This window comes from Astatotilapia calliptera, chromosome 10, assembly GCF_900246225.1.
Source record: "Astatotilapia calliptera chromosome 10, fAstCal1.2, whole genome shotgun sequence".
Classification (NCBI taxonomy): Eukaryota; Metazoa; Chordata; class Actinopteri; order Cichliformes; family Cichlidae; genus Astatotilapia; species Astatotilapia calliptera.
Window position 1 is genome coordinate 28724748 of NC_039311.1, and position 27705 is coordinate 28752452.

At 39.5% G+C, this 27705-nt stretch overlaps 2 protein-coding genes across 6 annotated transcripts in view; one reads left to right on the forward strand and one right to left on the reverse strand.

Moving 5' to 3' along the window:
- The window catches only part of clip2 (CAP-GLY domain containing linker protein 2), a 52358-nt gene extending 39785 nt beyond the window's left edge, over nucleotides 1–12573 (reverse strand). Inside the window, exons 1-2 of one of the 3 annotated variants that reach the window (XM_026182302.1) lie at nucleotides 11814–12573; nucleotides 8902–9121 (exon numbers count right to left, since the gene is read on the reverse strand). In XM_026182302.1, the coding sequence (XP_026038087.1) occupies nucleotides 8902–9016 (115 nt within the window). In that variant the 5' untranslated portion in view covers nucleotides 9017–9121; nucleotides 11814–12573. The remainder of the gene's footprint in view (nucleotides 1–8901; nucleotides 9122–11813) is intronic. The other 2 variants (XM_026182303.1, XM_026182304.1) reach the window with 2 other exon arrangements.
- A 6004-nt stretch (nucleotides 12574–18577) lies between these two features.
- cldn2 (claudin 2) lies at nucleotides 18578–25488 on the forward strand. Of its 3 annotated transcripts, none has more exons than XM_026182861.1 (3): nucleotides 18578–18811; nucleotides 20843–21517; nucleotides 23501–25488. In XM_026182861.1, the coding sequence occupies exon 3, from the start codon at nucleotides 23546–23548 to the stop codon at nucleotides 24365–24367; it is 822 nt and encodes a 273-aa protein (XP_026038646.1). In that variant the 5' UTR covers nucleotides 18578–18811; nucleotides 20843–21517; nucleotides 23501–23545; the 3' UTR covers nucleotides 24368–25488. The 3 variants fall into 3 exon arrangements, with proteins under 3 accessions (XP_026038646.1, XP_026038647.1, XP_026038645.1); XM_026182862.1 differs by having other exon boundaries at nucleotides 21383–21517; XM_026182860.1 differs by lacking the exon at nucleotides 18578–18811 and having other exon boundaries at nucleotides 19574–21517.
- The last annotated feature ends 2217 nt before the right edge of the window (nucleotides 25489–27705 follow it).

The following is a 27705-nucleotide window of genomic DNA, read 5'->3' on the forward strand; positions in this document are numbered from 1 at the left end:
CCTGGAGACCACTTCAAATAATTACAACAACTTTGGCTCCTTTGAAGCATACAGAGGTGGCAGCTCAAGACTTTTATACAGTATTGTATATAACATATTACATGAAGAACATTAACAGCTGTTCAGTGCTAATCAATGCTAGTCACCGTGAAATAGACTGCAGTCCTGCAAGTTTCCTGAGTGACTATGACCTGATCTAAAAGCTTGTATGTTTCGGATTCAGATTTTTTCTAAACTTTTCCGATTTCCTGGACATCATTTTCAGAAGGACCTTGGTTACAAAGGAAGTAAAGGTAAAAGTAGACAAATGTACCCTAAATAGGACATTACAGCCAAACACATGGACATTGTAGTTGAAATACCACAGCACTATTGGCTCTTTAGATCTGGTATTTCCATGAAGAAAAAGGACGAATCATCCTTCCCTCTCACACAACCCAAGAAATAAACTACTGTCTCATTTTTGGACCATGAGTTCAGAACTTATAGACACTGTATAACATTAATAATTATTTTCCACTTGGCTTTTAGTTTATTTATTGTTTACATTTTCATATTATTAATCCTTAATAATGTGGGCCTTTAATCCTTTGGTCCAGTTACAGCTTGTATTTCCCTCTCTTTTCCTTTGGTCTTTTCCCCCCATTACCCTCCTGTGTCCACTTCCTCTAATGACCTGTGTGTTTTTTTAAGCCCCACTCTTCCTCTGTCCTTTGTTGCAGAGCCTGTGTGCTTGCACAATGTTCTGGCTTGTCTTTATGGTTCTTGTTATTTTCACCAGCCAACATTAAGGTTTGCTTTTGGTTTATTTGGACGGCGCTACGTTTCTGAATTTTGTTCCTAAACTCTGTGATTCACGACACTCTCTCTGATTTTCAATTTCTTAAAAAAGTTTTAATAATAAATTGAACCTTTCATCTCACAGCACAGGATTATTCCAGTGATTCTTTATTGCATTTTCATGAACCTGTGGGCTGTCTGAGACTGTGTACCTCTGCGAGGCAGAAAATTCCCTCCTCAGCGTGCGTGACATGATCCAAAAGAATATCTGGATCCAAATTAGTATGTGACATTTTTGTGAGAACTTCACGATGACGTCCTGTTTTAACTGGATATGTTTTTTGGAAGGTATGAGACAGAATGGGGACGGCACGGTGATGCTGTGGTTGGCACTGTTACCTCACAAAAATTCTGAGGCAACAGTTTCTGTGCACGCTATCCGTGCTCGTGTGGGTTATCTCAGGGTACTCCAGCTTTATCCCACAGTCTGAAGTCATGCATGTGTTAGGTTATCTCAGTGGTTCCGAATTGACCATAAGTATGACTGTGAGAGTGAATGGTTATCTGTCTCTCTCTTATCCCTGTGACGATGTCAATCTCTCAAGCCAACTTTATTTATAAAGAATTTAAAAACAATAAGCACTGAACATAAAAAAAAATATACCAGAATAAAGTAAAATTAATATCAAATACATAAAAATGACAAAATAAAATAAAACAATGCAGAACAAAAACGCAAATAACCATGAGTAAAAGAATAAAAACGTAAAAATTGCATCAATGTATCAAACTGGGTCAAAGAAAAGCAGAAGAGGGGGGTCTTTAAAATGAAAGAGGTGCAAAGGCAACAAATTCCATAATTTGGGAGGGTATAGTGCATAGGTGTCAAACCGAAGCCATACCAAATTACTATTAGAGCTGGCCTACTGGTATTATACAGCTAATATATATATTGTTTAGTATTAAGCTTTGCTTGTTCCATATTCAGTTTTCCAGAAAAACTTATTTGAGTCCATAAGAAAAGATTCATTCTTATATCTGGAGGAAGATTTTTTTTTTCAATAAATATTAATGTTAGCCCACGACTTTGTTCCAGTTTTGAATTTTGGCCCACTGTGTATTTGAGTTTGACACCCCTGGTCTAGTGTGTTCCCTGCCTCCCGCAGCAACACCCCAACTTGATAAGAGGAAGAAAATAGATGGATGGATAAAAGTTCTTCTAAAATTTCTGACCCAATGCAGATCATTTTTAGGTTATTATCTCAAAATTTGAATTTAGTAGCTCAAAATTGGTTGGAATTTAATGTCTCAATTCTGAGTTATTTTCAGAAAGTTTTGACTCATAAATGGCAGTTTTTATTTTACTCAGTGGTGAAACAAACTTCCATAAGGTCAGTCTTGAAAAATCATCTGTCTTTAACAATCACATGACCTCACTGGACTGAAAAAAGTAAGGTTAATATTCATGGAGGTTAAGACATTTTTAAAAAGTACAAAACTCACCTGCTTGCTGCATACAATGCTGCTACTGCACATTCACCTAATGTATATAATATATAATGTTCTTCTTCTCTCCCCCTTTTGCACAAGTCGAGGAGTGTGTCAGGTTACATTTCACTGCTATGCACGTGACGAATAACGAATCTTGAATTTTGAATCTTAAAAAATCCAGCATCTATAGCCTGGATTTTTTTTATGCCGACTATTACAGATTTTAAAAAGTCACTAATTTCATTTTTCATTTTCATTTTGTGCAAAAGTTAAAGACCTGTGATCAAGCCAAATACTACACGGGACACGTTGCAGTTACAAATAAACTGAACCCTGTTAGCGTAACATTACGTAATGGAGTGCAAACCTCTATGACGCTGCTCTCCTGCTGTTTCTTCCTACACATACCATAAAAATGGCCAGCCTATATCTACATTACAACCTTCTACGTGGATGGGCAACTTTGCGAGGGCATGAAAAACCCCACTTCTTAAAGAAAAGCGTGACTAATCATAGTGTAATAATCACAGGATACACAGATCCAAACAATGCAACATGTGATCTAAGCCAGCAAACCCAAGGTGGTGTTTAAAACCTGAGCTAACCCATGATTTGGGTTGCTGGGGCAACAGCACAGTGAGGGTAAAAGGATCCTCGGCAGAAGGAAAACTGGAAACACAGCCCTTACTTTCACTATTGTGCTTGGCCACCTCCCACCACCATCTGAATCCCACTATTCATCAGCTGCACACAATGAGACCTCCACAGCTTCCTCCCGTCCCTCCCCCTCCTCCTCCCAGTTATCCCCCCATCTCTCCCTGCTTTCCGTGGCCTCTTTAACTCTGCCTCTTTATGATCGTCTTGCACAGTGGCTATTACCTCCAGTATCTAACTTGTGCTTTATTTTTGTCTCTTTTAAAAGGACGATAATCAGTTAGTCAAGGTTGACTCTGTGTGGTCATCTTCAGCGGTGTCTGTGGCAGCTGGGTAAGGCTGAGCAGCACATAATGTGACAGATGGAGGGGGCTGACCCTGGGCCTGTTTCCTGACTTTTTAATCAACTTGTTGCTTTTATATGAACTTTGGGAGACGTCATAACCGTGACTTAAAGGACAAATGAACAGATTTGCTTTATTTAGCCTCATGCAACAGACCACAGGGAATCTCGGGCTTGCTGCAGCACATGGACTCACATGGCTAAATACCCTCTAATGGACAGTGTCAAGGGATACTGAAAGAGACATTTTTTGTTAATCTAAAGGCTACTTAATGTTTCCACATTTTAAAGCCACAGTTTGGCATTTTGCCTGCCACCAGTTTGTTTTTTGGTCCCAGTATTTTCCATATTTTGAGAAAGTTATTAGCTAACCTTTGTACCTTTGACCAATATATCAGGGAGGTTGATGTATTGGCCGATAATCAGCTATTTTCCTATATCAGTATTGTGCATTTTCGGCTCATAAATGAAAATTTAAAATTAAGGAAAGTTATGGTCGTTCCAGTTTTATGGAGAGAAAATATCAACAAAAAATCTAGAAAAACAAAGATATAAAATGTTAATTATAATAATCTCTACAATTAAAGTGCATAATTAACCTTTTGATTAGCAGTACCCATATGGAAAAGATATATATAAATCTTATAAAGTTTGTATCTGTCTTGTGTGAAACTTGAATGAAAAGCATACAAGAGTGAAAACAGATATAAGATCCCTTGAAAAATTCTATAAATGAAACTTGTATGTTTTGGATACTTCCTAAAACAATATATGAAAGTGGCCACTTTCATGAGTGAATCATATAAGCCTTATATGATTCACTATATGAAGTAGGCCACATCTTATGCAAGGCTTTTATAAGTTTTTACTATTTCTTTTCCATGTGGGTAAACAGAGGGAAACCTTGAACAGAGCCTTTCAGAGAATTAAACCAAGAGAAAAAAAATGCTGCTTGTCTCCACCTAGGCAGTCTACACGAGATATTTCTGTTGCTTCCAAGGTCACAGGAGATGCTGCATCGCGAGAGGTGGCACAGCTCCGTTATTTCCACATCTAAAGTTTCTAGATGAAGGCTTGGATACTTTCCTCTATTCACTCCTTTTACTGCAGTTTCCTTCTTTAAATTTAGCAAAGTAAACTGTGTCAGCTTCCGACACAGCGGCCCCCTCTCGCAGTCTTCCAGACTAAAACCAACAAACAGCGGGTTGAGATTTGGAGTATGAGGGCAGGTCAGTGATAAAACTATCTGGGACAGGAAACTAATCCCTCCACGTCCTCGGTGAGGCACAAATATTCTCCCAGGGATTTCTCATTAATGTGTTTTATAGCCTTCTTTAGGTAATAAGAACAATTTAATCCAAGATACCAATCATCTTCTTGGCAAAACATTCCAGTGACCAAAACTACAACAGATCCTATATGACCCAAGCGCTCTGTAAGTATTAGGCTGACTTATTCTCAGGGACTCTGGCTGATTTTTGCAGATCGCTGCTGCAGATCGATAGATTCCCACAGTCACATTTAGCATAAACACTAGCATCGTATACATTAAATAATCTGCAATTCATTACCAGACAATCTTCCCCTCATCCAATCTTCATGCTAAGCTACAGAGCTAGCTTTGTGATTTTACCATGCTGACAGGAGAGGGGGAGCAATCTTAGCTGGTTTTGACTGGTGTCGTCATGTATTTTAACTAGTTTTGACTCTGACTGGTCCTGTGATAGTCTGGTGACCTGCACAGGGTGTACCCGCCTACCTAAAACCAGACAACTGTCATTCCCGGGGTGTTGAGTACAGTTATTTCATAAAACCGCTGATATCGCAGACGTAAGCAGGGTGTTGGTGCTGCAACACACAACGTCATGGCTAAAGATGCATTAAGACATGCATCACTTTCAATATGGATGCTAGTCCAGGACCAGTGCTATCATATTTAAAAACATTGGATAACCTTAGCATGAAAGGTTAGTCTTGCTCTTAAAGAAATCTATGGGGGGTTTTTTTGTTTTATTTAAAAAAATCCAAAAAAGAGCACAAAAAGATGAAAACCAGTGAAAGGCAAAAATCTACACATCTCCAAAGAAGCAGAAGGAGGCAAAGAAAATGAAGGACTGAAACAAAGATATGACATGTGGGGGATGAACTGGGGATTAGGGACAGAACAGGGACAAGACAATCAGGATAGGTGACGACAAGACCCACGAGAAAACTAACCATCAAAGTAAAACAGGAAATAAACAGAAGACGTATACTAAACATGATAACAGAGGAAGGAAGAGACAGAAACACGAGGGGGGTAGGCTGAAATAATAACAGAACCTGGGGTCACTAATTTCACAGGAGCCCATAAACCACACACTAAACACCACTAGAATGTCACTGAAATCAAACAAGAACCAGAATTCAAAAATATAATGATGAGAAAAATAATGGACAAATCCTAAATTTGATTATAAGTCCAACATAAAACCGCAGGAGCACGACAGGGAGACACGAACAGTGACCATGTGGCACAAATAAGAACTGAGACTTAGGCCATCTTATCAAAGGTATGTCTAAAAATACTGCCACTCACCACAAATGAATTACTTTCTCATTAATCTAATTACATTTATTACAGATCACCAAAATCCAATTAGCACTAGTATCAGAAGTCAGACTGTTAGAAATGTGTTAGCTGTCAGTGCAGCATTCACACACTAAAGTTTACATGGTTCAAGTACAGCAGTGGGAAAATAAATCACTGTCACATCCATCACGCTTGTGTATTTTGTGCATAAACAGGATGTGAGCAAGCTAATGACTTCGCATATGGCAGAACCAAACAGTTTAAAACCGCAGGCAGGAATTTCGAAGTCGCAGCAACCTACGGTAACAGCTGACGAGCCCTGGGCAACAGGCTTCAGTCCCGTGCGCAACGCTAAGAGATCGCTTTCTGAGCTGCTAATGAACACGTTCGGGATAATTATAGGCAAAAATCTGAGCCGCCGTAGCTCCGACACGGAGATGAACAAAAAAGAACCGCCCCGGGTTAAACATAAAGTCGAGCAGATAAATGAAAGACTTGTTTATTTTCTCCCGAAATGCTTCTGTTGTTTAGATTTCTCACAGACTTACAGGCATCAACAGCTCTGGATTGGCATTCGTAACGCTTCAGTTTCATTAGAGCCGGATATATTCAGCTGTCACAGGAATCTTAGAGCTCTTAATGTTTAGTGATTACTGTGATATGCTGGGAGGCACAGAGTATGGTATAAAATAGCAACTTGGAGTAAAACCAAGAAAATGACTTGTATAAAACCCCACAGTGATGATTTACAGTAATGTCCCTGTAACACACACACAAGTCCTCATGTTTGTTAACATGATACAATGAATTTAATAAGACGATGTCAATGTTTAACTTACTATTATATCATTGTTATGCCTTTACTAAAGCTTACTTTGATACTCTGTTAAGGACATGTATTTAATAGCAGTTTAATATGCACTTATTGCCTAAAGAAACAAAAGGAAGCTTAGGAAAATTAACAGTGACATAACAGATGAATGAACACTCATTAACTTATTCTTATTAACTCATTATTTGGTAATAAGCTACTAATAATGACTATAACTATAACTAATGGTTATCACGTAACGTTAAAAGTGTCGGACCAACTTTTCCTCCTTTCAGCATGAACTGTGACACACTGATCATAAAAGGCCTCCCCACCATCGGGTCGGCGAATTCTTTTGCCCTGTTCACCGCTGGGTGTGGAGCTGTGTGCAGAAACTGAACAAACCTGCGTGCAAAGCTGGTGAGACGTGACAGTCGTGTGAGCTGAAGGTGGGCAGATAAACAGTGTGGTTTGCATTTTAGAGCGCAAACAGCTGTGATTACTTTGAGCAAACAAGGGCTGTAATTCTGAGTGTTCGTACAGGTTAGTAGTCCTTTTTTTTCGTCAGGAGATGAATCGTCAACTGTGTGGTCATTGCAGATATGCAGTTGATGTAAACTATAGAAAACGAGTCATATTTAAGTAGAAAAACGTCAACTAATGTAACAGTGTGGCTCACAACCACATTTTTCATACTTTTTTTGGACAGGAACTGAACTTTATTGTAAACAAGAATGACAATTATCATACATTTGATACATAAACAATGGCTGTTAGTGCAGCTAACAGCTATATATCTTCAGTATTATAAAGCTGCATTATTGCATCCTAATATTGCCTGCATGTGGAGCATCATGCTCTTAAGAGCTGCTGTGTTTTGGTTCCTTCTCTTTTACATTTAAAGTAAGACCTCAGTGTTTTAAAGAAAAAGTGTGCTTTTAAAGTTATCCTTTTGTGTTAGCGCCTTTCTTTTTGGCTGTTTGTTGCCAACTCAGCCAGCCGTAAATACACAACACTGACATGTTACCATGTTAAGCATTGAAGAAACATGATAATGTAAACATCCTGCAGACTGAGTAATATACTATCATTGATTTTTGGTTACGTTTTTTGGTGCAAATCCAATATTTACACCATTTTTTGCTCCATTTTTGGTCTCAACCATCTCCTGATTGGAAATCTGACTATGTAGCCTCCAAATACTCCACTTTTTTGGCTAAATAGTTCTGCTCAGCACTGGAGATAGCCGCCTGGAGACAGGTTAATAAAAGTGACTCAACCAGCTGTAAACCTGTGGGAGGTAAAATCAAAACATTAAGCTGAAAAACACTAACACTTACTAGCTAATCTTTAATACATGTGTTACTATACAAAAGAAAGAAATGAATATGTGAGTAATAACGAAATGAAGCGTTACAGAACTCACAGCAGAAGAGTGCAATTCAAATCTTTTAGCCAGACTAAATATGGTTTTGAGAACAGATCAATCCATGGGTATCTTGGCTATCTTATAAAAACGAGGTCTTTGGGATAACATGGTTACTTTTTGTCATTATTTTTGCTACAACCTGTGGTTTTTTTGTGTTACAGATCAATATAACCTCTTTACTTTACACTGCAGTGTTTTTGGCCCTCCCTAAAAGCTCAAGTTTACCGACGTTTACTTCAGTTTGAGCCAAGCTGATGGGGAGGCCTTTGGTCAGCAAGATGCCCAGCAGAGGTAAAAGTTGCAAAAGGTTTTGACAGGTGGATCTGTGGAAGGATCAATAAGGACAGCTGATTACTTTCTCTCTGGATTACTGAGGGTTTCTCACCCCGTGTGTTTTTGACAGTGTGCGACTGAGGTGTTGGCTGGCGAGCTGTCGGCTCTCCTTTGGTCTCTACGTGGCTGCCATGCAGGTCACCTGACACCTGTGAGCCTGCTTTTTCCCCCCATGATCACCTAGGCCTAAATTAAACATTCATTGATAGATAAAAACAAATCACTTTCCAAACTGCTGAAGGCAACACAAGGTTTGCCCTGGAACACTTTGGAAGATGTTTTAAAGAAGTGGGAGACACAAACCAATCCTCCTTCCATGTTTTTTTCTATCATAAAGAACCATGAGGATGTAATCTAATGCAGCTGTGCGTTTCTGAGTCAGCAACACAAATAAATGGTCTGAGCCACTTCCGGCGATGAAAAGAAATAACTGGGGGAAAAGACGCTCCTTTTATTTTCCACGGGGTCAGGAGAAGGAAGTGACTTACTGTCTTTAGGGGCAACGGGGCTGGACGTTCCACCCGCTGAGGTCCTTCCCACTGGGCTGGAATGCTTGGCCCCGCGCCCAGGGATTTTCAGTCCACTGGACTTGAGCATGTTCATTCTACGTTAGCAGGGAGACCTGAGAGTTCCTCCTTCCTGGGCGATGAAGGCTTTTGGATCAGGCACTAGATGTGGGAGTGGTGGCTGTCACTCTCCATGTTTTAGCTGTGGGGATGACAAATATATGGGATAAATACAAGAACGGCTGACAGCACGACAGCTAAACAAACACAGTGTGACATCAGATGTCCAACCCTGAGTGAATGGACCAGATTGTTGAAGCAGAACAAATGGAAACTGGTTTGACAACAAGTTTATCAGGAACACCTCTGCAATTTAATGCCCTCACACAGCACAGAGAAGCTGCTTTATACCAACAATTAAGTTTTGCGCACACTGATTTTTGTTGTTTTTGGCCAAGCGGTCATAATTCTACTTGACCTTTATTTCTGAGGTCATAGTGGGTGTTATTGTTGAACTGCTCTCCAACACACTGTAAGGTCGTCCTAACATTTTGCATGCAAAACACTGGCTCAGTGCAGAAACACAGGGATTGAAAGAGATCAGAAATTTCCTTTTTTGCATCTTGTTCTTTTTTTTGTGTCCCTACAATCCACTGAAAATCGAACAATCTGAAAAGCAAAGATCACTTCTGGGTTTGGACTACTTGTGCCCACACAAAGCCATAACCTAACAATCCATCTATCATTTCTCTTAACTGCTCATCCAACTTACAGCCCGGGGAGGCTGGAGCCAATCCCAGCTCACACAGGGTGAAAATCTAACCTAACAGCTTCTCCAACTTACCAAAAGCTTTAGTGCCTAAATGTGATTTTCTTTTATGCAGCTTTCATCTATATATGTGGTCTTCCTTCCTCCTCAGGAGTCACACTGGGAGTTGATGACTTTTAAGAATCTGAAGAACTGGTAGTAGTTATAAATAATAAATGGATAGCGTTTATTAATACACGCCCGGAGACAGCAGCTCTCAGGTTGACACACTGATGTCAGCTGATGGCAGATTTTAGGCCTTGTGGGTGTTTTTGTTTATCAGGACATTTTCCTTTATATCGGTGTTTCTCAGTGTGTGAATTCTGTGACCCCAGAAGTCCATAATCAAAAGGTCCACAAAATAATTTGCTATAAATCATAAAACTGCTTTATCACTTCAAAAGTGTACATCTGTAAATGTGGATTATTTATGTCAATTCAAAAAAATACGACTGCGACACATGACGTTACTCTCTAATGAAATTATTCACTTCACTCAGAGTGCAACGAACCATTCCTTAAGTATTTAGGTCAGAAATTTTTAGAATAAGATCTTAATTGCATCTCTGAGTACAAATGATGGTAAGGAACTGCACACTGTACAGACAGCTGGAACGGACCACTGACACATCATACCTCTCTGGATTGACCCATTTTTTCCACAAATGGTGAAACGGTACTTTATTTTACACAGCTGTGACTGAAAACACCTGAATTCAAAGATGAAGAGGTGTGGCCCAATACCTCTGTCCATATAGTGTTTCCAAAGCTTATGAGTACCGTGTCGTCATTCTTTTTGCATGCCTTTATAATTACTTAGACTTTCTCCACCTCCTTATGCATATTTTATGGGTGCAATTCATTGGCCAAATAAAAAGACAAATATTAAGTTTAATAATCATTTGAGTTCATTTTTGGAGATATGACAAAGATATTGATACAAAATTACGTAAATAAAATCTGGTATTGTGTCAGCCTTATTATGTCATAAGAGAGAGGCATTGCACTCAAAGAAACCTGAACTGCAATAGTAAAGATGTTAGAAGTTTAACTTCCAATTAAAAAAAAACTTCTTTAAAATATGTTTAGAGCAACTTTTTAAGAGTTTGTTTACCTGGTGAGCTTGCACATGTATTTTTGTGCATTTTAAGAAGGGTAGGCCTGCTTCTCCAACTCTATCCATTCTTCTTTGATTAACAACAGCAGAAAAAACACTGAAGTAGAGACTGAAATGCATGTGTCCCACTGTTATTACTCATGCTACACTACTGCTGGGGTGCCACTGAGCAAAACATGATTAATCATGAGCCAAACACTGAAGCAGCACTGAGAGAACTTCCACAAGCATCGTGTTTTTGTCGATCTGTTGAACTATTTGGCACCTGCATAGCAATCCACACACATTTACATGTGTCACGGTAAATTACTGTCATCTACGCCCCACTGCTTCATACAATCATCCATGATCAACTTAGCAGTTTCAGCAGAGTCATAACAAGAGTGAAAACCAATGCAGGCCTTTGCCCAAGTAGAACATGGCCTACAAATCATGGCCCAGAGCCCATTAAGAAGATATAATGCCGTTATAGCCTACAATAAACAACACACATCTGGCTGAGGCTTTTAAACTAGACACTGGGCATTAGGAGGGACGGGGAACACATTCCAGCGTTGCCTAATCATTCTCCATTTTATTTACACTCATCCAGATAATAAAAAAAAATGGAGAGGATATTCATTTTTGGATCAATCAGTCAGAGCAAACCAGCCGGGGATGATGGTTTTGATCTGAGTGGAGACACAAATAAAGGCCTCTGTCTGTAATTTTTCCTCAGCTCTTCCACATTAAAGCACAGATTCATTTCCCAATCCACACCTTGATTTCAGTGCAAACAGGAGAGCAGCAATGTGCTGATAATGCGCACCTCAACAAAATCTAACACAACGCCGGTTTGATCCATTGTTGTAGCTACTGCGGCAACGTGGTCTAGACTGTCCTTCACTTCACGCCCCGAGTACCCTCCCAGGGAGGAAATAAAAGCACAAAATGGCACAAAAGCGCGTAAAAATGCAGGAAAATACTCACCATCCTGTGAGAAAATTCAGGGGGTGTCCAACTTTGATTTCCTAGCCACGGGTGGAAAAAGAGGGGATTAGTGGCTGCCACTCCCTGGGATGCAAATATGGATGCTGAGCAGAAACTGAAAGGGAGAGTCAGCGTGGATCACTGGATGGATGGTGGCAACAACTGCACACTGTCAGCAATATACCGGTGATGGCTTAGCATGTAGCCTGCCGGTTCATCTCTAACAGCGTGTTAGCTCAGGCGGCTATACTGGAGCGACGATAACGGACTTAAATGAGCCAAACGCTTCCACGCAGGGCCAGACGGTTCCCGGCATTAAACGCAGCATCAGCAACACTCAAAACCAACTTTTTCCGTTTTCTTTCTGCTGTGCCTCTAACTAAAAACGTCATCCGGTGGATGTATTTTTCGGCCTCTTCTTTCTCTTGTCGGTGTTCCCACAGTGATTTGGATTTGTTGGGTTAGCACAGCCTTCTTCTGACTGACTCAACCCACCGGCTAGACTGAACAAAGGGGCTGGGAAGGAGAGCCTCCTGGGGGAAAGATGAGTGTAGACCACAGTCTGGCTCAGCCCCGTGACGTACTCCGCTTACAATAATGAAGATTTAAGCTGGCCGGTCCTTATCAGTCTGAAAAGGTGACTCACAAAGCATGAGTCAGAGTTGTTTCCTGTCGTTGGTGCAACTTCTTTGATTCGGCATGAATAATACACAGAAAACAACATTTTTTCGCGCTAAAAATACTAATTTCTGAAGCTGCTTCATGCGTTCAAGCGACTTTCACAAGGTGAATCCATCGCCTAGCATTTTGGTAAAAATCAATTTTCTACACAAATTAAACTATAAAATAAACATTTTGTAGTATGCCGAACCGCAAAGCGATTTATATCGCAACAAATCCATACCCAAACTCACACAAAGCGCACTGAAATAAATCAAACAACACTGATAAACATAAATAGTAGAAACTCTAATGTAAGTTTTGAGTCACTGAGCCCAAACACCGGCCGGCTTGGTGTATAAACAGCCCACGCATGTATACGTGAGACGTTTGAAACACATAAAGTGTATGGAAGAATAATAGGGTCAGGATAACCTTAGGACACACTTTTATTAATTTATTATTTTTGGAAATTGTGGGCGGAGACAAAAAAAAATCTTTATATGGATCGCGCGTGGTTTTCCGGTTGGATTTAGAACGCCCTGATTGGTCTGAGGAGTGAAATGACTTTTCCCAATAGGCTGTGATTGGTCAGCTTGTTTTTGGACTGCCTCGTTTGACAGCTGTCCGCCAAAGAGACCTCTAAAGTTGGATTGCACACTGCTCTAATCCGCTCAGGTATTATGTAGTCCCTTTTTCATAAATAAACTGAGGTGTAGATTCACAAAAAGATAAGAGGCTCTGACTTTTGGTTATTTTTTTATTTATCTTTTTTTTTATCCATTCATATTTATTTTTTATTTTATTTTTTTTACATTTCGTGTCCCTTTTGAGACTGGGTTTACCTTTTTTCAGTTTAGTTTCTATTGTTTGAAAATTGTTTTTTCTTTTTCCTTTTATTTGTATTGCATTATTACTGCTAAAGCTCCCCCTCGGCATATAGGGGGCGCCCTGGGGCGCCTCTGTCAGTGCGCCCCAGGGCAGCTGTGGCTACAATGTAGCTTGCCATCACCAGTGTGTGAATGTGTGTGTGAATGGGTGAATGACTGAATGTGTAAAGCGCTTTGGGGTCCTCAGGGACTAGTAAAGCGCTATACAAATATAGGCCATTTACCATATAAGCAACTGAAATCTTTACTGGTTTATCTAGTGCAAAAATAAATTGATTTACACATTAATGACCCTAATTATAACCCAGTAACACAATACAGTTTAAAAAGAGCTATTCTACATAATGAGTGCTTTTAGTTAAGCTATTTTGATGATAAAAACTTTACTCTTGTAATGACACTCACTCAAACATTTACATCTGCACCACCAGTGTAAAAGCTGTAGAAGAAATCAAATATCTGGAAAAATTAATGAGGTTAAAAACACATAAATGGTGCTATCAGAACGGACTTTTGAAAACTTCCTGATGCGTTTAGATTCCATCTAGAAAACTTTTAAATAAACTATTTTTTTGTTGGATCGCTGAACTGCTTAGTTAGTTAAAATCCTGTTTTTTGCGTCTCTGTGTGCTTTGCTGTGCCCCTGGTGTTTCTGGATTGTGACTGTGTGGTTCCTCTGCACAGATCACTGGATTCTCTTCCCTGGTGTGGTAAGCCTGACCGTGAGTTGAGGGAGAATTACCTTTAAATACTGGATGTGTGGATTCCCTACATCCCTGGACCCCCTAGAGCAGTATTCCCCTTTTGCCTTGTGTCTTTGTATAAATGTATTCTTTCACTGTAAATAAAAAAAGAGTCCCACATGCCTGTTAGCCATGAAAAGGAAGTTTTACAAAAGAATTTAAGTCAAAACTTTACAACCGTTTAACCAAATATCTAATCAGCCAATAACCAGACTTACAGCTGATAGTAACTTAAATAATCAGTTGTTACAATCAAAGTATGCAGCACATCAGATGGGCTACAGCAGCAGAAGACCACACCAGGTGCCACTCCTGTTAGCTTTATAAGATTGCTTTTAAAAGTGTTGAAAAAACAGCCCAACAGGACACAAAACATAAACAAAAAAAGTGTTTTACAGCACAATTACAATTGCTGGTCAATTTAAATTTATGATCATGAACCATTTATGTTTAACTGTTTTAACTGAGTGGCTTTCTGTACCCTGTATTCATAATTGTTTAGGATATATTGGTTTGCTTAATGAAAGAGGGTTGCTTAATATTTACTTGGTGGTCAGCGCAACAAGATGGTCACAGCAAGATGGTCTTGGGTTTGAATCCACCATCTGGCATTTCTGTGCATATCTGTGTAGATTAACCGTGGGTACTCTGGCTTCCTCCCATGGTGCAAAGACATGCAGCTGGTGGGGTTTAGTTAATCAGTGATTCTAAATTACCCATAGGTGTTAGTAGTTGTTTTTCTTTCTGTGTTGGTCCTGTAACGCTGTTAATCAATTACAAACAGGGTTGCCTCTTGTCCTGTAGCAGCTGAAATAGGCCTCTAGCTATATATTTGAATGAAAGTCTACCTGTTTGCTGCATTTTCTTCTAGTGACCACTTGAGGGCACCACAACAAACCTTTTGCTCTACAGGAGATCCTGGAAGCTCAGTGAGAAATTAGTGATACTGTGCACTGTTGTTTTTCTTCCAATTGTTTACACAGTAGCATGGTGTTAGCACTGCTGCCTCACAGCAAGACGGTCCTGAGTTCAATTCCACCATCAGGCGGGGTCTTTCTGTGTGGAGTTTGCATCTTCTCCCTGTGTTTGCGTGGGTTCACTCCGGGTACTCCTGCTTCCTCCTAGAGTCCAAAGACATACAGTTAGTGGGGATAGGTGAACTGGAAACCGGTAGAGATGGATGTTTACACAGGAGACTCCACTGCTGTGTAAACCCTTAAACTACCTTCCCGTTAAAATATATGGAACAGAGGAGGTACTTTAGCCTGAGGTGGTGCTCAATTACTGTCATTGTGAATTAATGTTTCAGAATAAGGAAACTGTTTGGGCCTCATAAATAAATAAATAAACGTGTTCCTTAAAAACTCAAATTTTGTGACTTGAATTCAGTACTCCACCTGTGGGAGACCACACTTTGGCAACCACTGGTAGGGTATTGCATTAAAAGTGGGCAATTATTAATTAGGTTAATTTTTAAAAGTTATTTCACATTGCTGGTTTTGACACTTGTTTAATACTTTGAATTCAGAGTTAATATACCAACGTTTTCTGTTTAGGTTCAGTTATTTGTCCTGTTTGTAAAGTTTATATTTCTGTGTTTATTTTGTTTTGTCTGTAGATTCATCCTATTCTACATCCTACTTGTACTTGTGGTTATTCTGAGTCTATTCTTTTGATTTAAGGTTTAACTTTTACTTTCTGTTTTCTAGGTACCCTCCCTCTGTTTAAGCCTGGGTTCCTTTTGTTTCCTTGGTTAGTTCCTGTTTTACTTTGAAAGGTTATTTCTTTTTTGTCCTGTGTCAATTTTGTTTCCTGTTTTGTCTTCTCCTGTTTTCACTTGTTGTTGTGTTGTGCACCTATGCACTTATTACTCACCTGCTGGACATGAGACGTGTCAGATAACTCCCAGAATCACTAGACAATGATCAGCCTTTGAGGTGAGGGTTAACTTTCTCATCAATGCCAGTATCACACATTTCACTGATGCCAAAAAAAGGTGCATGTCATAGCAATATTACTGAGTCCACAGTTAGAACAACCGACATCAGCAGCACTGGGACATGAAATCCCACGAAATAAAGCAAACATTGGCAGATGCAACCAGCAGATACTGGCCACCATGATTTTCTTCCCACACAAATTACAACAACTGCTGCTTGCAGTGCTTTGCAATAATCACTTTCAACTTGGTGAAACGTTTAAAAACTAAACTAAAACTGAGAATCTGATTGGTTGGTTATCACCATCTACTCATCAATGTCATAGTTGTAACATCTTCCACAGACAACATCAACAGAGTTTTCCGCTTCAGAAATTCCCTCTTAAGTGTTTTAATCAATTAAAATGTTAAAATTCAGCTGCCTTCATATACAGGAAGAGGAAATGTATTGCTTTGAAAATATCTTTTCAAAATAACTTTGATGGAATTTTCTGCTTTTCTTCCTGAAAAAAGGCCCTTCATTTGTACTCTCTAGCTTTCAATTATGACTAGTCTTTTATAGTAATTACTATGTATGTTTACTATTTGATCTCTACTATGTACAGCACAACCCGTGTTGTTTTTAAATGTGCTTATAAATATATTTTGATTTTTTTTATTTGATCTTACAACTCCCAGAGACCAGCCATTTGGCTCTCTTTGGTTAAGTTAGTATATTAAGCATGGCAAGTTTAACCTAAGGTTTGGCGCCCTCTTCTGGGGTTAACAGGAAGTTTGTATACTAGTATGTGGACCTTTTATCAATATACACACCAAATGAACATTAAGAGAGATGCTGTTTGTTGTTATAATTACGTAAAATCTCACAGAGTGCACTTGGTGTAAGCAATTAGAAAAAAGGGTCAAAAGTGTATTTCAAAATGTATCTGAAGCTACATGTGGCATAGCAGCCTATGTTAGGCAACTGAACTGAGCATCTTTCAAAGATTTTTAACCTAAATCTGAACTTACACACTATCAGGTACTTGACTTGGCTTACATGGATGGATCGATGGAGGGGAAATATGATCGTAGGCAGAGACAGTATAAGAGACGAAACCGCACGCAAAGACAAAACCTTTTAAAAACAATTAAATTCATTCAGATGAATTTCTTCTCAGATGTTTTTATAGGCTGTTTATTTACACAGCACCAGCTCACAGCACCAGCTCACAACAACAGCGGCGTCAGCAACTGCTTTTCAATACGAGGAAAAGACTCCATAACACTGTGAGCAAGCACTTGGCGACTGTGGGAAGGAAGAACTCACTTCAAACAGGAAGAAACCTCCAGCAGAAGCAAACTCAGACAGGGTTAGCGATCTGCTGCCACAGGTTTGGGGGCTGAGGGGAAAGATAAGAGAGAAATTGTTCATTGCATCATGGGAAGCCCTTCAACAACCTGTGAGTCAAAGATACTGAGATAATGCTCTAAAGGGCTTCCTTAATTTTACTGCTGAAACTTGTGCTGCTGAGATGCGAGACTTGATTTGTTCTTCAGCACTTCAAACCACTGAGACCTGACTCACTCAACCCCATCTGACATTTCTTGGATAAACTGTGAGCCTTATTACAGCATCAATAGGTTCACTAATGTGCCTGAGGAGAATGGGAGCAAATCCCCATAGCCGGGCTCTAAAATACCTTCCCAGAGTTGTTTAGGTTATTATAACAGAAGATTAACACTGAGAGTTCAAATGACGTGTTCAGCAGCTACTTATGGGTATGATGTGTAGCTGTCCGCATACTATTGCTCATATAGTCGAGTCAAAGCTTAAGCATTTCCCAGATTAGTGGTGTCAGTTCATTATATTTATATAGCACAGTGAGGTATACAAGCCATCTACATAATAATATTAATAGAATAGGCTGCAAAGGACTATGAAAAAATGCAAATCATGATATCCGCCAAACATAGAAAAGGCATCAGCATGACAGCAAATAGACGAGGAGTAAGAACATTTATTAAAAATGTTATTAAGCTGAAAGAAATACACTAACCAAGTGCATTCTTTTAAGATATCGAGAGAGGTAGAGGGGGACTAAATACAGTTACCTCAGCTGTGCTATGATTTAGTTGAAGGAAATCCATTCAGGATTTTAAATCATCCAGACAGTCAGAAGTGTTTTTCATTAAGTAGGTGCTGTCGAGTGTAGCAGGTAGATAAAAGTGAGCAGAAATGCACAGTAGTGGCAGAATATTTTATTTCTTAAAGACAGAATAAATAAAAGAGGGCCTATCATATTGTGCATACATTTGCATACTGTTATGGAGTGATTTATAAAGTTGTGATAGGAACAGTTTCATATTCTTTGGCTCTTTTCATTAATTCACAGAAAGTATGCACCAGTCAGAGTCACAAGAGTATAACAAAGGGTCACAGGCTGACCTGAGCTGCCACATTAATATGCAGTGTGCCCAGATAATGCCTTTCTGTGCTTTGTAATAATGGCTCAGTGTTTCTGAGTGTGTGGACGTTGCCCCCTCAGCCTGCTTTGGAGGGGAAGTGACTGGATTATGCTCTAATCTCATTATGATGCCGCTGCCATGTGAGGGCCGACTGGAAGGATTAGAAACTGAGGGCTCAACTTCGACAAACCAGCTGACTGTAATGACTGCTCATGCACACTCTTATGGTGCGTGTCAACAGCTTACACGGCACTGACCAACAAGGAAGGACCATCCCTCTCGTCTATCAGCAGTAGATCCACCTCCATGGTAACCATGGTAGGTATCATTTGCTTTTGTAATTTTCTGCCTCTGTGCATCAACAGCCTTCAGACTGGCAAGCCTGAAAACATTTGATAAATGATGATAGGCAGAAGCCGGCCAAGTCTGGTGTCAGCCTCACCCAGAAGTAATATATTATGGCAGCATCAGCGTAACTTTGTGCTGAACATTGGGGGGATCGAGATCTCTGTCTAAATAAATAAATATATCTGGGTAAATTCCCAGATGATTATACATGCAACTATTTTGCTGGTAATACCTGAAATGAGCAAAGAAAATCAACAGCCTATTTATGCAAGATAATTCATAATTTTATTGGGGGGGGGGGGGTGTTATATTGGTTGTGTCTGATTATTGGGGGGATCATAACCCCCCTGACCCCCCTGGAAATTACGCCACTGTATGGCAGGTTTGAGTGTGGATGGTGGGAGATGCCATGAAAATGTTTTCTGATTCATTAAAATTTGCATTTAAACATAAATAAAGTATAAGATGATAACGCCTGAACTTTAAAACAGAACTGCAGAATTAATTCATTTGGGAAATTTGCTGGTTTTGTGTCTGATGTTCATGCTTTACAAATTTTGTGTTATATATACACCTCCTATTTAATATAAAGGCAGCTAAAGATAAAATGACAGCTTGGAGGAAGTCATTAGTTGCCTCTAAAAACATATTTATTTATTTACAAAATTACCTTTAGTTAGCAAAATTGTTTTACATTAAATTTACTCTATTTATAAATCATTTTTTCTCTGTGTAAAACTTACTACTTTACATAGCATTTTTTGTAACATAGCATTTTATAATATTTTTTTATTTCAACTTGTTGAGTTCCTATATTAGATTTTTCAAATTTTTTGTATCTATTTTATCTTTATTCTTTTCTTTTGTGTACATTTGACCTTGTTGAGTTATTTCTTATATGCTCTTGGCTATCTTAGCTTAGTTTAGCTTAACTTAGCTTAATTTAGCTTAGCCTAGCTTAGCATATCCCCTAATCATAGCTATAGCTAGCTAACTAGGTATAACACATTCTTGTTGCTTTAGGCAACATATAATCATATTATATAATAAAATCACATAAATTACAACAATAGTTCAAAACATTAGCACCACTAAATTCAGCTAATATCTAATATAAAATTGGGCAAAACTATTTTAAATGTAAAGAAATAAGTTGCTTTAATGAGACAAGCTGGTTGGTTGACTTTTTGGCTACCTTGCCTGAACATAAAACGCCAAAAGGTTTGTGACTGTATGCAACCAGCATTACTTCTTTGTTTATTGCTCAGTTATAACATGTTGGCATGTAACACTGGGTAGCACACTGGATATATAATCATTGATTTACCTCTTACTGGAAGTAGTTTTTTTTCTTGATCAGGTTTTCATATTATGATTGTTTTAAGCCTCTGGACTAAATATATAAACATTAGATAATTTTGAAACTGATCATTTGTGTCTCATTTTTGTAAAAAAAAAAATTTTCAGTCAAAAAAATATGAGGAAAGTCTTCATGATATTTCTAAAACATAAACAATAAGTGTTAAAAGTAGAAAGAGAACCCAACTTAGGCAAACGAAGTCGAAATTAGAATTCCTGAGAAGGACATTTGCCCTGTAGCTGTAATATAAGAGGTCAAAACATGTCTCTGCATAAAAAAAACAACCCTGAGTAAATTGAGCAGATTAATATGAAACTAAAACGATTTCTGCTGGGAACCCCACACTTGCAAAATATGAAATTAAATAAAATTAATAAAAAATATGCTTTTTTTCCATCGTCCTTTTGTAACGTTTATCACCTGAGGGTGTTTTATTTCATTGCTCATTTTAATTAAAAATGCAAAGAAGTGCTCACAAGCATTTCTTTCTTGAAATTTCTGCAGAGTGAGCTGGATGTTTTTTCCAGTTCCACAAAAGGATGACTGATTTAGGCGCTTTTCTTGATGATTACACGTTTCGTTAATTTCACTTACAAAAAGCTAATGAAACTCCTGAAACTGTTTCTCTCTCACACACACAGGGGTCCACAGTACCTTTAGTTTTTGGGTCAGCCTGTTGCCGCCAACATACCAAAGGTCTGTTTTGGAGAAATGACAGATGAGAGAATGATTAAGCTGTCTGACCAACCGGGATATGTGTGTCACACAGATGTCAGTGTGTATACATGACAGTAGGTGAAGGTCTGGATGAGGGACAGAGATACGCAAACACGCGACACAGATGAGACGGTGATAGAGACACAATGTTCAGGAACACTGGCGTTTCTTATCCTTCTCTGTTGTTGTTTTAAAGTGGATACCCTGCAACAGGCAGTCCAGAGGACTGTATTTCTTCTTCTCTCATTTCTGAAAGAAGTGTTTTTTTCCCCTTCTTGGCTCCCTCGGTCTAATCTAAGCAGCAGCAGAGTAAGTGGCATTTTAAAAGTACAGCAGCTGTGACTATGTCAAGGTCTGAGGAAGCAGTCAGAGTCTGATACAGCAAGAAAAAGGCAACATTTTCTCTACTGGAGAAGCAGGAGCAGGTTCAACAGAAATACCAGTGGTGAATCTAATCTGTGCAGGCTGCAGGCTCTGCTCTGTCTTCATCCTCTACCTCCTCATCCTCCGCTCCAGCTGCAACTTCACACCCTGCAGCAAAGGAAAAAATCTTCGACTAGTTCAGCGCCTGGCTATTCTATAACCTGCAGCACTCTCAGGTAAATGCATGGAAGTGAGCTGTGTGTGTTGTCACTGTTTATTCAGGAGGAAGGATGTGTGGACTGCAAAACTGAATCAATGTAACACCTCACAAAAATTGACTTTGACAGTGAATGAAGAATTTAGCTATTATAAATGTGGCTTAGATGCCAATTAAGGATTTAAGTATCCATTTCACATTATTTTTTACAGGACATAGTTGCCTTTGGGAAGGGCATCTGTCAAATCTCACATGTGGAGCTACCCACTGTGGTGACCCTGTCCAAATAAGGGAACAGAGCAAAGTTTGTCAGTAAATTTAAAGATTTTCAATGAATACTTGAATTTCTTTACACTTAAAGAACGCTGATTTGCTTTTTGGTGGGTTACTGTGCATTGGTTTTAGTGGTGTGAACTGTATGAACTAAAATTACTTTGATTTCTCTGGTGGGAATATTGTTCAAACAGCCAGTGTCACCTGCCACTGTGTCAGCGGTAGATTACACAGATAATACTTGAACTGAACCTTTAGTCATTCACTAAACACAAACTGGACCAAATAGGACAGAATAAGAAATCTGTATGTGAACATGATCCAGAATGGCCGATGATTTCTTTGAGTCAGAGCTCATTAAAGGAGGACAGAGGCAAACTGTAAATCTGTTCTGTGGTTCTTTTTGTAAAACATGGATGCCATGTCCTCTGGACTAAACAGGAAAAATGGTACGTGCTTTACTACCTCTGGAGTTGGTAGCTTGGTTCTATGCAAAGTTCAATACATGTTGCCATTCAGATGACACCTGTATCAGTGAAGGCTTTTCATACCTCAGAGTGACAACATCCCTCTCCCGAAAGTCCAGACTTGTTAAAAGAAGACAGGGCACTGTATAGAAGTAAATGTGCCCCTGTTCCCCGTATTTTATACCCCTTAGTATCAACAGAGCAGCGCAGAAACACCACAGTTTACCTGAGTATCGCTGACTGTGTCCATGCCTTCGTGACCACAGTCTACTAATGGCTGCTTCCAGCTTGATATCGCACCAGGTCACAAAGCTTGAATGATCCCAAACTGGCTTCTTGAACCTCCACAGTCATCAGATCTCAATCCACTAGAACACCTTTTGGGATATGGTGCACATCAAAGATTTGCATCATAGATGTGCAGCCAACCAATCAGCTGAAAGTAAAAAAGCACAAAGTTAAAATGTTAGCATGGATCAGAATCTCTAAGCACTGTTTCCAGCACCTTGAATCAAACCCAGAACTAACAAAGTGTACATAAGTGTGCATGGCCGGTGAGTGTATGAGAAATGAAATGTAATGATGTTCATCTGAATGCTGCTTAGCTTCCTCTCCTGTGATTACAAGGTTAGCATTAAACTTAAAACATTCAAGTTACAATAAACTGTAACTGAAAATCCAAGCTACTCTGCACACAACACTTGAACTAAATGACATTAACAAAATGTGAGAAATGAAGAACTAAAAACAAAACCCTCTTTGATTTAGGCTACTTTTAATTAGCTAGTATAACTGGTTAGCTTGCTACCTGACAATGCTAAAGCTAAAACTAATTCTAAAATTAAAGAAAAAAAGCAATAACGTTTTAAAGTATTATCTAAAATATGAATCTTACTCTGTAAAATCATCATGAATGTTATATCATCTAGTATTTCACAACTTTTCTCTATTAGCATACTTAGCAAGCTAACAAAACTAAAGCCTGTTTTTTTAATATTACAACCTGATGTTTTTAGGCAATAAATCTCCATTTAAAAAAAGCACATATAACAAAAATATTTACTATATTTTGTATAGTAATGTGACCAAATTACAGCTATTGTAATTACATTTCTTTAACCAATATTTTTCAGCTAATTAATGAGAATTTTATATAATTTAGTTTAACTGGTTGCCTTGGGGTTTTTGCAGTTATGACAAAATTATTATTTAGTATTCGTTTATTTATAGTATTTAATAAAATATTTCTGTGGGTTTTGCAGGAGCTCGTCTCTTCTGGTTGCTTCTGGGTGATCACAGTTACGGCTATGGCATCAGCAGCTCTGGAGCTGATGGGCTTCTTCCTGGGCTTACTGGGGATGCTGGGGACCCTGGTGGCCACAGTACTTCCATACTGGCAGATTTCTGCACACGTTGGTTCCAATATTGTCACAGCTGTGGATAACATGCGGGGCCTGTGGATGGAGTGCGTCTATCAGAGCACGGGGGCCTTCCAATGTGAGACCTACAACTCAATGCTGGCTTTGCCTTCGGACCTGCAGGCTGCTCGTGCCCTCATGGTCATCTCCATAGTGTTGTCTATCCTTGCAATTGCTATGGCAACTCTGGGAATGCAGTGCACGCTTTGCTTGGAGAGCTCTGGTGGGGTTAAGAGTCGTGTCGCCGGTGCAGGTGGGGTGTTATTTGTCTTTGCAGGCTTTCTGGCTCTCGTACCCGTGGCGTGGACCACACACGAGGTGGTTAAGACCTTCTACCTTCCAAATGTACCTCAAAGCATGAAGTATGAACTCGGAGAGTGCCTATACACTGGGCTGGCCTCTGCACTCATTTCCATGCTGGGTGGGGGGATGCTATGTGTGTCATGTTGTGAAGAGCAGGAAGGCGGCCGTGGGAGACGCCACGGAGGCGGATATCCGTACCCAGTAGGAGGCGGCATATCGAGCACAGGTGTACGAACAACCTCACAGACCTACCGCAACCCCACCCTGCAGGTGGGGGGTGTCAATACCCCCAGCAGGGGGCAGACACTAATTCGTAGTGCAAGTGGCAGTTCAGAGTCGGGTACGCATGGAGCCCAACGAGCTAGGAAGCCCACTGCAGCAGGATATGACATCACAGGATATGTCTGAGGGGTCCACCTGTCCATTACACCTTTAACTGTAATTGCCTCACAGCTTAAGTTTAATAAATGTATTCTTATAGTGTATCTAAATGAATGCACATTGTCAGTGTTTGCTGGATTTTTTTGAGAAGCAATTGTGAAATTTCAACAAAATTACACAGCAGAACTATTAAAGTTGTGTTTCTGTACTTGTTTGACCTGTTGTCTATAGTTTTCACACGTTTGCATTGATAGAAAATTGTCACTTTTTTATCTTTATTATCAGTCTTTTACTATCCTTGTGAAATATAAACAAAGTAGACAAAAATGTAGGAAAAATACATGAAGACATTGTCAATAAAAACAGTTTATGAATGGTTTTCATTACGTGAACGTGTTCTCATTAGCTACATAGATGCCTAGCTTTTGCTGCATGTGCAAAAATCTAACTAAAAGTTTTCTACATAGCAGCCAAAATGGATGTTTCTAATCTAAATCAGAAAGAATACTTCTCACAGTACTGTATTACCTGAAACCGATGTTGGACTGTGCCTGCAAAATGTAAACTATAACTATAAATTGTATTAATTTCCATCCTATTTGAAAATTTGAATGCATTTTCAAAGAATTACAAGTGCCTTGTACATTAATATCAGTGTATCACAATGAGATTTCCAGTCATGCAAAATATAAAGAATATTTGTTAAATTTGAAAAGGGAAAATCATGATATTAACGTCTTTAATCTGAATCCTTTGTAACGACCAACAAGGGGCAAATTAAGCTTGTATAGAAGTCCCCCTATATGATTCCCTTAGCAAAGACTTTACTGATGACCTTATGAGTCTCACTGAATACAATTCAAAAGAGCAATAAATCAGTGTACGCTTCAAGTTAGGAAGTCTTCACAGCACTTTGAAATTCATCATCTCAAATCTTTAAAAACTGGACTTTGCAAACCAATGGGTGACAGCACGATGGCTGCATTCATCCTTTATATACAGTCTATGTGTACATTGACGACGACACAATGAAGTTGGAGTTTTTCGCTGGACAAACTCTGTGATGACACCATTTTTAAATGACCACAACCATCCTTTTCTGCATTGTACTCTTTTGTATTTGGAAATAAATGTAAACTTTTCCTACATGCCTTTTGCAGAGCTTTTCTTTCCTCCTACACTGCTTTTTCCCTCAGAATGGTTTTGCAGATACTAAAGACAGAAGCAAATGTACTGACCTAAATGAAAAGCACGGGTTAAACTAGTATACGCTGCTAAAAAAATATTAAAGGAACACGTTTTAATCCGAGTTTACCATCGAGTCTTAAACCTCTGCGATATTAATCTGGTCGTTTAAGTTGCAGACTGGGTGTTAATCAGTTTCAGCCGCTTTGGTGTTAATGAAATTAACAACAGGTGCACTAGAGGGGCAACAATGAGACAACAGGTGGAGGCCGGTGACATTTTTTCCCTTCCTCATGTTTACGGACTGCATTTTTTCACTAGATTTGCATTTGGATAGAGTCAGTGTCACTGATGTTGCACATGCAGTCCAACTCCTCCAGGATGACACACCAATATGCTTCATTGCCAGGTTTGCTGTGTCTCCCAGTGCAGTCTCAAGAGCATGGAGGAGATTCTGGGAGACAGGTAGTTACTCTAGGAGAGCTACAAAATGACCTCTGGCAGGCCACTGGTGTGAATGTCTGACCAAACAATCAGAAACTTTGTGAGGGTGGCCTGAGGGCTCAACATCCTCTAGTGGGCCCTGTGCCTGGCAATGTGAAATTGTGGCAACCTGTACTTGGGAGGACATGCGACACACGGGAAAGGGTTTAGAAAGGCTGTGGAGAACATTATGCTGCCTGTAATATAATCCAGCATGACTGGTTTGGTGGTGGGTCAGTGATGGTCTCGGGGTCACTGAGTGACCCATGTGCTCGCCTAACATAAACTCAACCACATAGCATCCATTTGTTCCAAACACACTACCCAGTCCATACCAGTAAAGATATCCAGCATGATTTTTTCCCCCATTGAGATCTGATGTGCTTTCAAAGTGGTTTTGCAGGGACCGTAGACAGAAGCAAACGTATTGACCGAAAGGAAAAGCACAGGTTAATCAATAATGGCTCTGATGCATCAGGTGTCCACAGCAGTGAGTCAGCCTGTGCCAGTGTTTGATGAATAAACAGTGTGACTTCCATGAACTGCTTTAAAGAAAGCATTTAGAGATGTAACTTTTCTTAAATAATTACTCTGAAGCTGACAAATAGTTGTGACATAACCATTAGAAATAAAGCAGACTATCTGACACTTGAATGGCCTTTTAAATTGCAGCAGTTAATATTTAAAGACTGCCAGTGTTGTTTGCGTTTAGGCTGCTGTTTCCCATTTTCTGAACGGGAAAAAGATTGCAGCCCTGAACCGAGGGCAAACAGAAATCCAACACAAACAGACCTAAACAAACAAAACCCTCACTTTAGTCCGATCAATAAGCAGTTTGAGTTTGACTAATAGCTGCATTGTGAGACCGCTCACTGGGTCAGTTTGCATCCACCAAAATGCGATAAAGGCTCTGAGATCTGAGGCGTGAAAAGTTGCCTCAAACTAGTCTTTCTGCCCTTTTAGCCAAAGTCAGCTTTAATGTCAACTAGAATGAATCCAAAATATTAATTACACACAACATATATCAGCGTATTTGTAACTTCTGTTTATGCATAAAATTATTAGATGTACAAGGACTCTTAAAGCTATATACATTATTGCAAGTCTACATTACAGTGCAAGTGATACTGAACAGACATGCACACTGTGGGGGACACCAGTGAGGATTTCTGTTCATTTCAAGTTTTAACCTAAAATCCTGCACACCACAATCCCCTGACCCCAAACATATTTGAGCAAGAGAACGCCGTAGATAAGTAGACAGAGAGCACGCACACCAAGGCTGTGTGAAAGATAAACACAAACTCAAAACACACTTTGAACCCTCCTGAGCACCCCTGTGTCACAGAGGTGCACGCAGCTCTTATGGGAATGTAAACACCTTGTGAATGAGGTCTGTCTCTGTTACTGCTGTTACTCAGAGACACCTGCTGTGAATAAAGGTTGTAGACATTTCCACAGGGGAGATGATACATACACCGTTCTATCAGTATGAACCTGGACTAACGCTGGGTCTGAGAGAGCAATTAACTGCTGCGAGAGCTCATTGACTCTCACGCAGAGAACATTTTATGATCCAAGAACTAAGGAATTACTCAACAGGCTTCATGCCCTGGAGGACGGGGCTGTGGCCCCCCCACACCCTCTAGCAGATTGTTACATGAAGGAACCTTTTAAAAACAAGCGCGTCCATGCTC

Coding starts and splice junctions, on each gene's coding strand:
- cldn2 (XM_026182861.1), top strand. CDS start 23,546: ATGGCATCAGCAGCTCTGGAGCTGATGGGCTTCTTCCTGGGCTTACTG.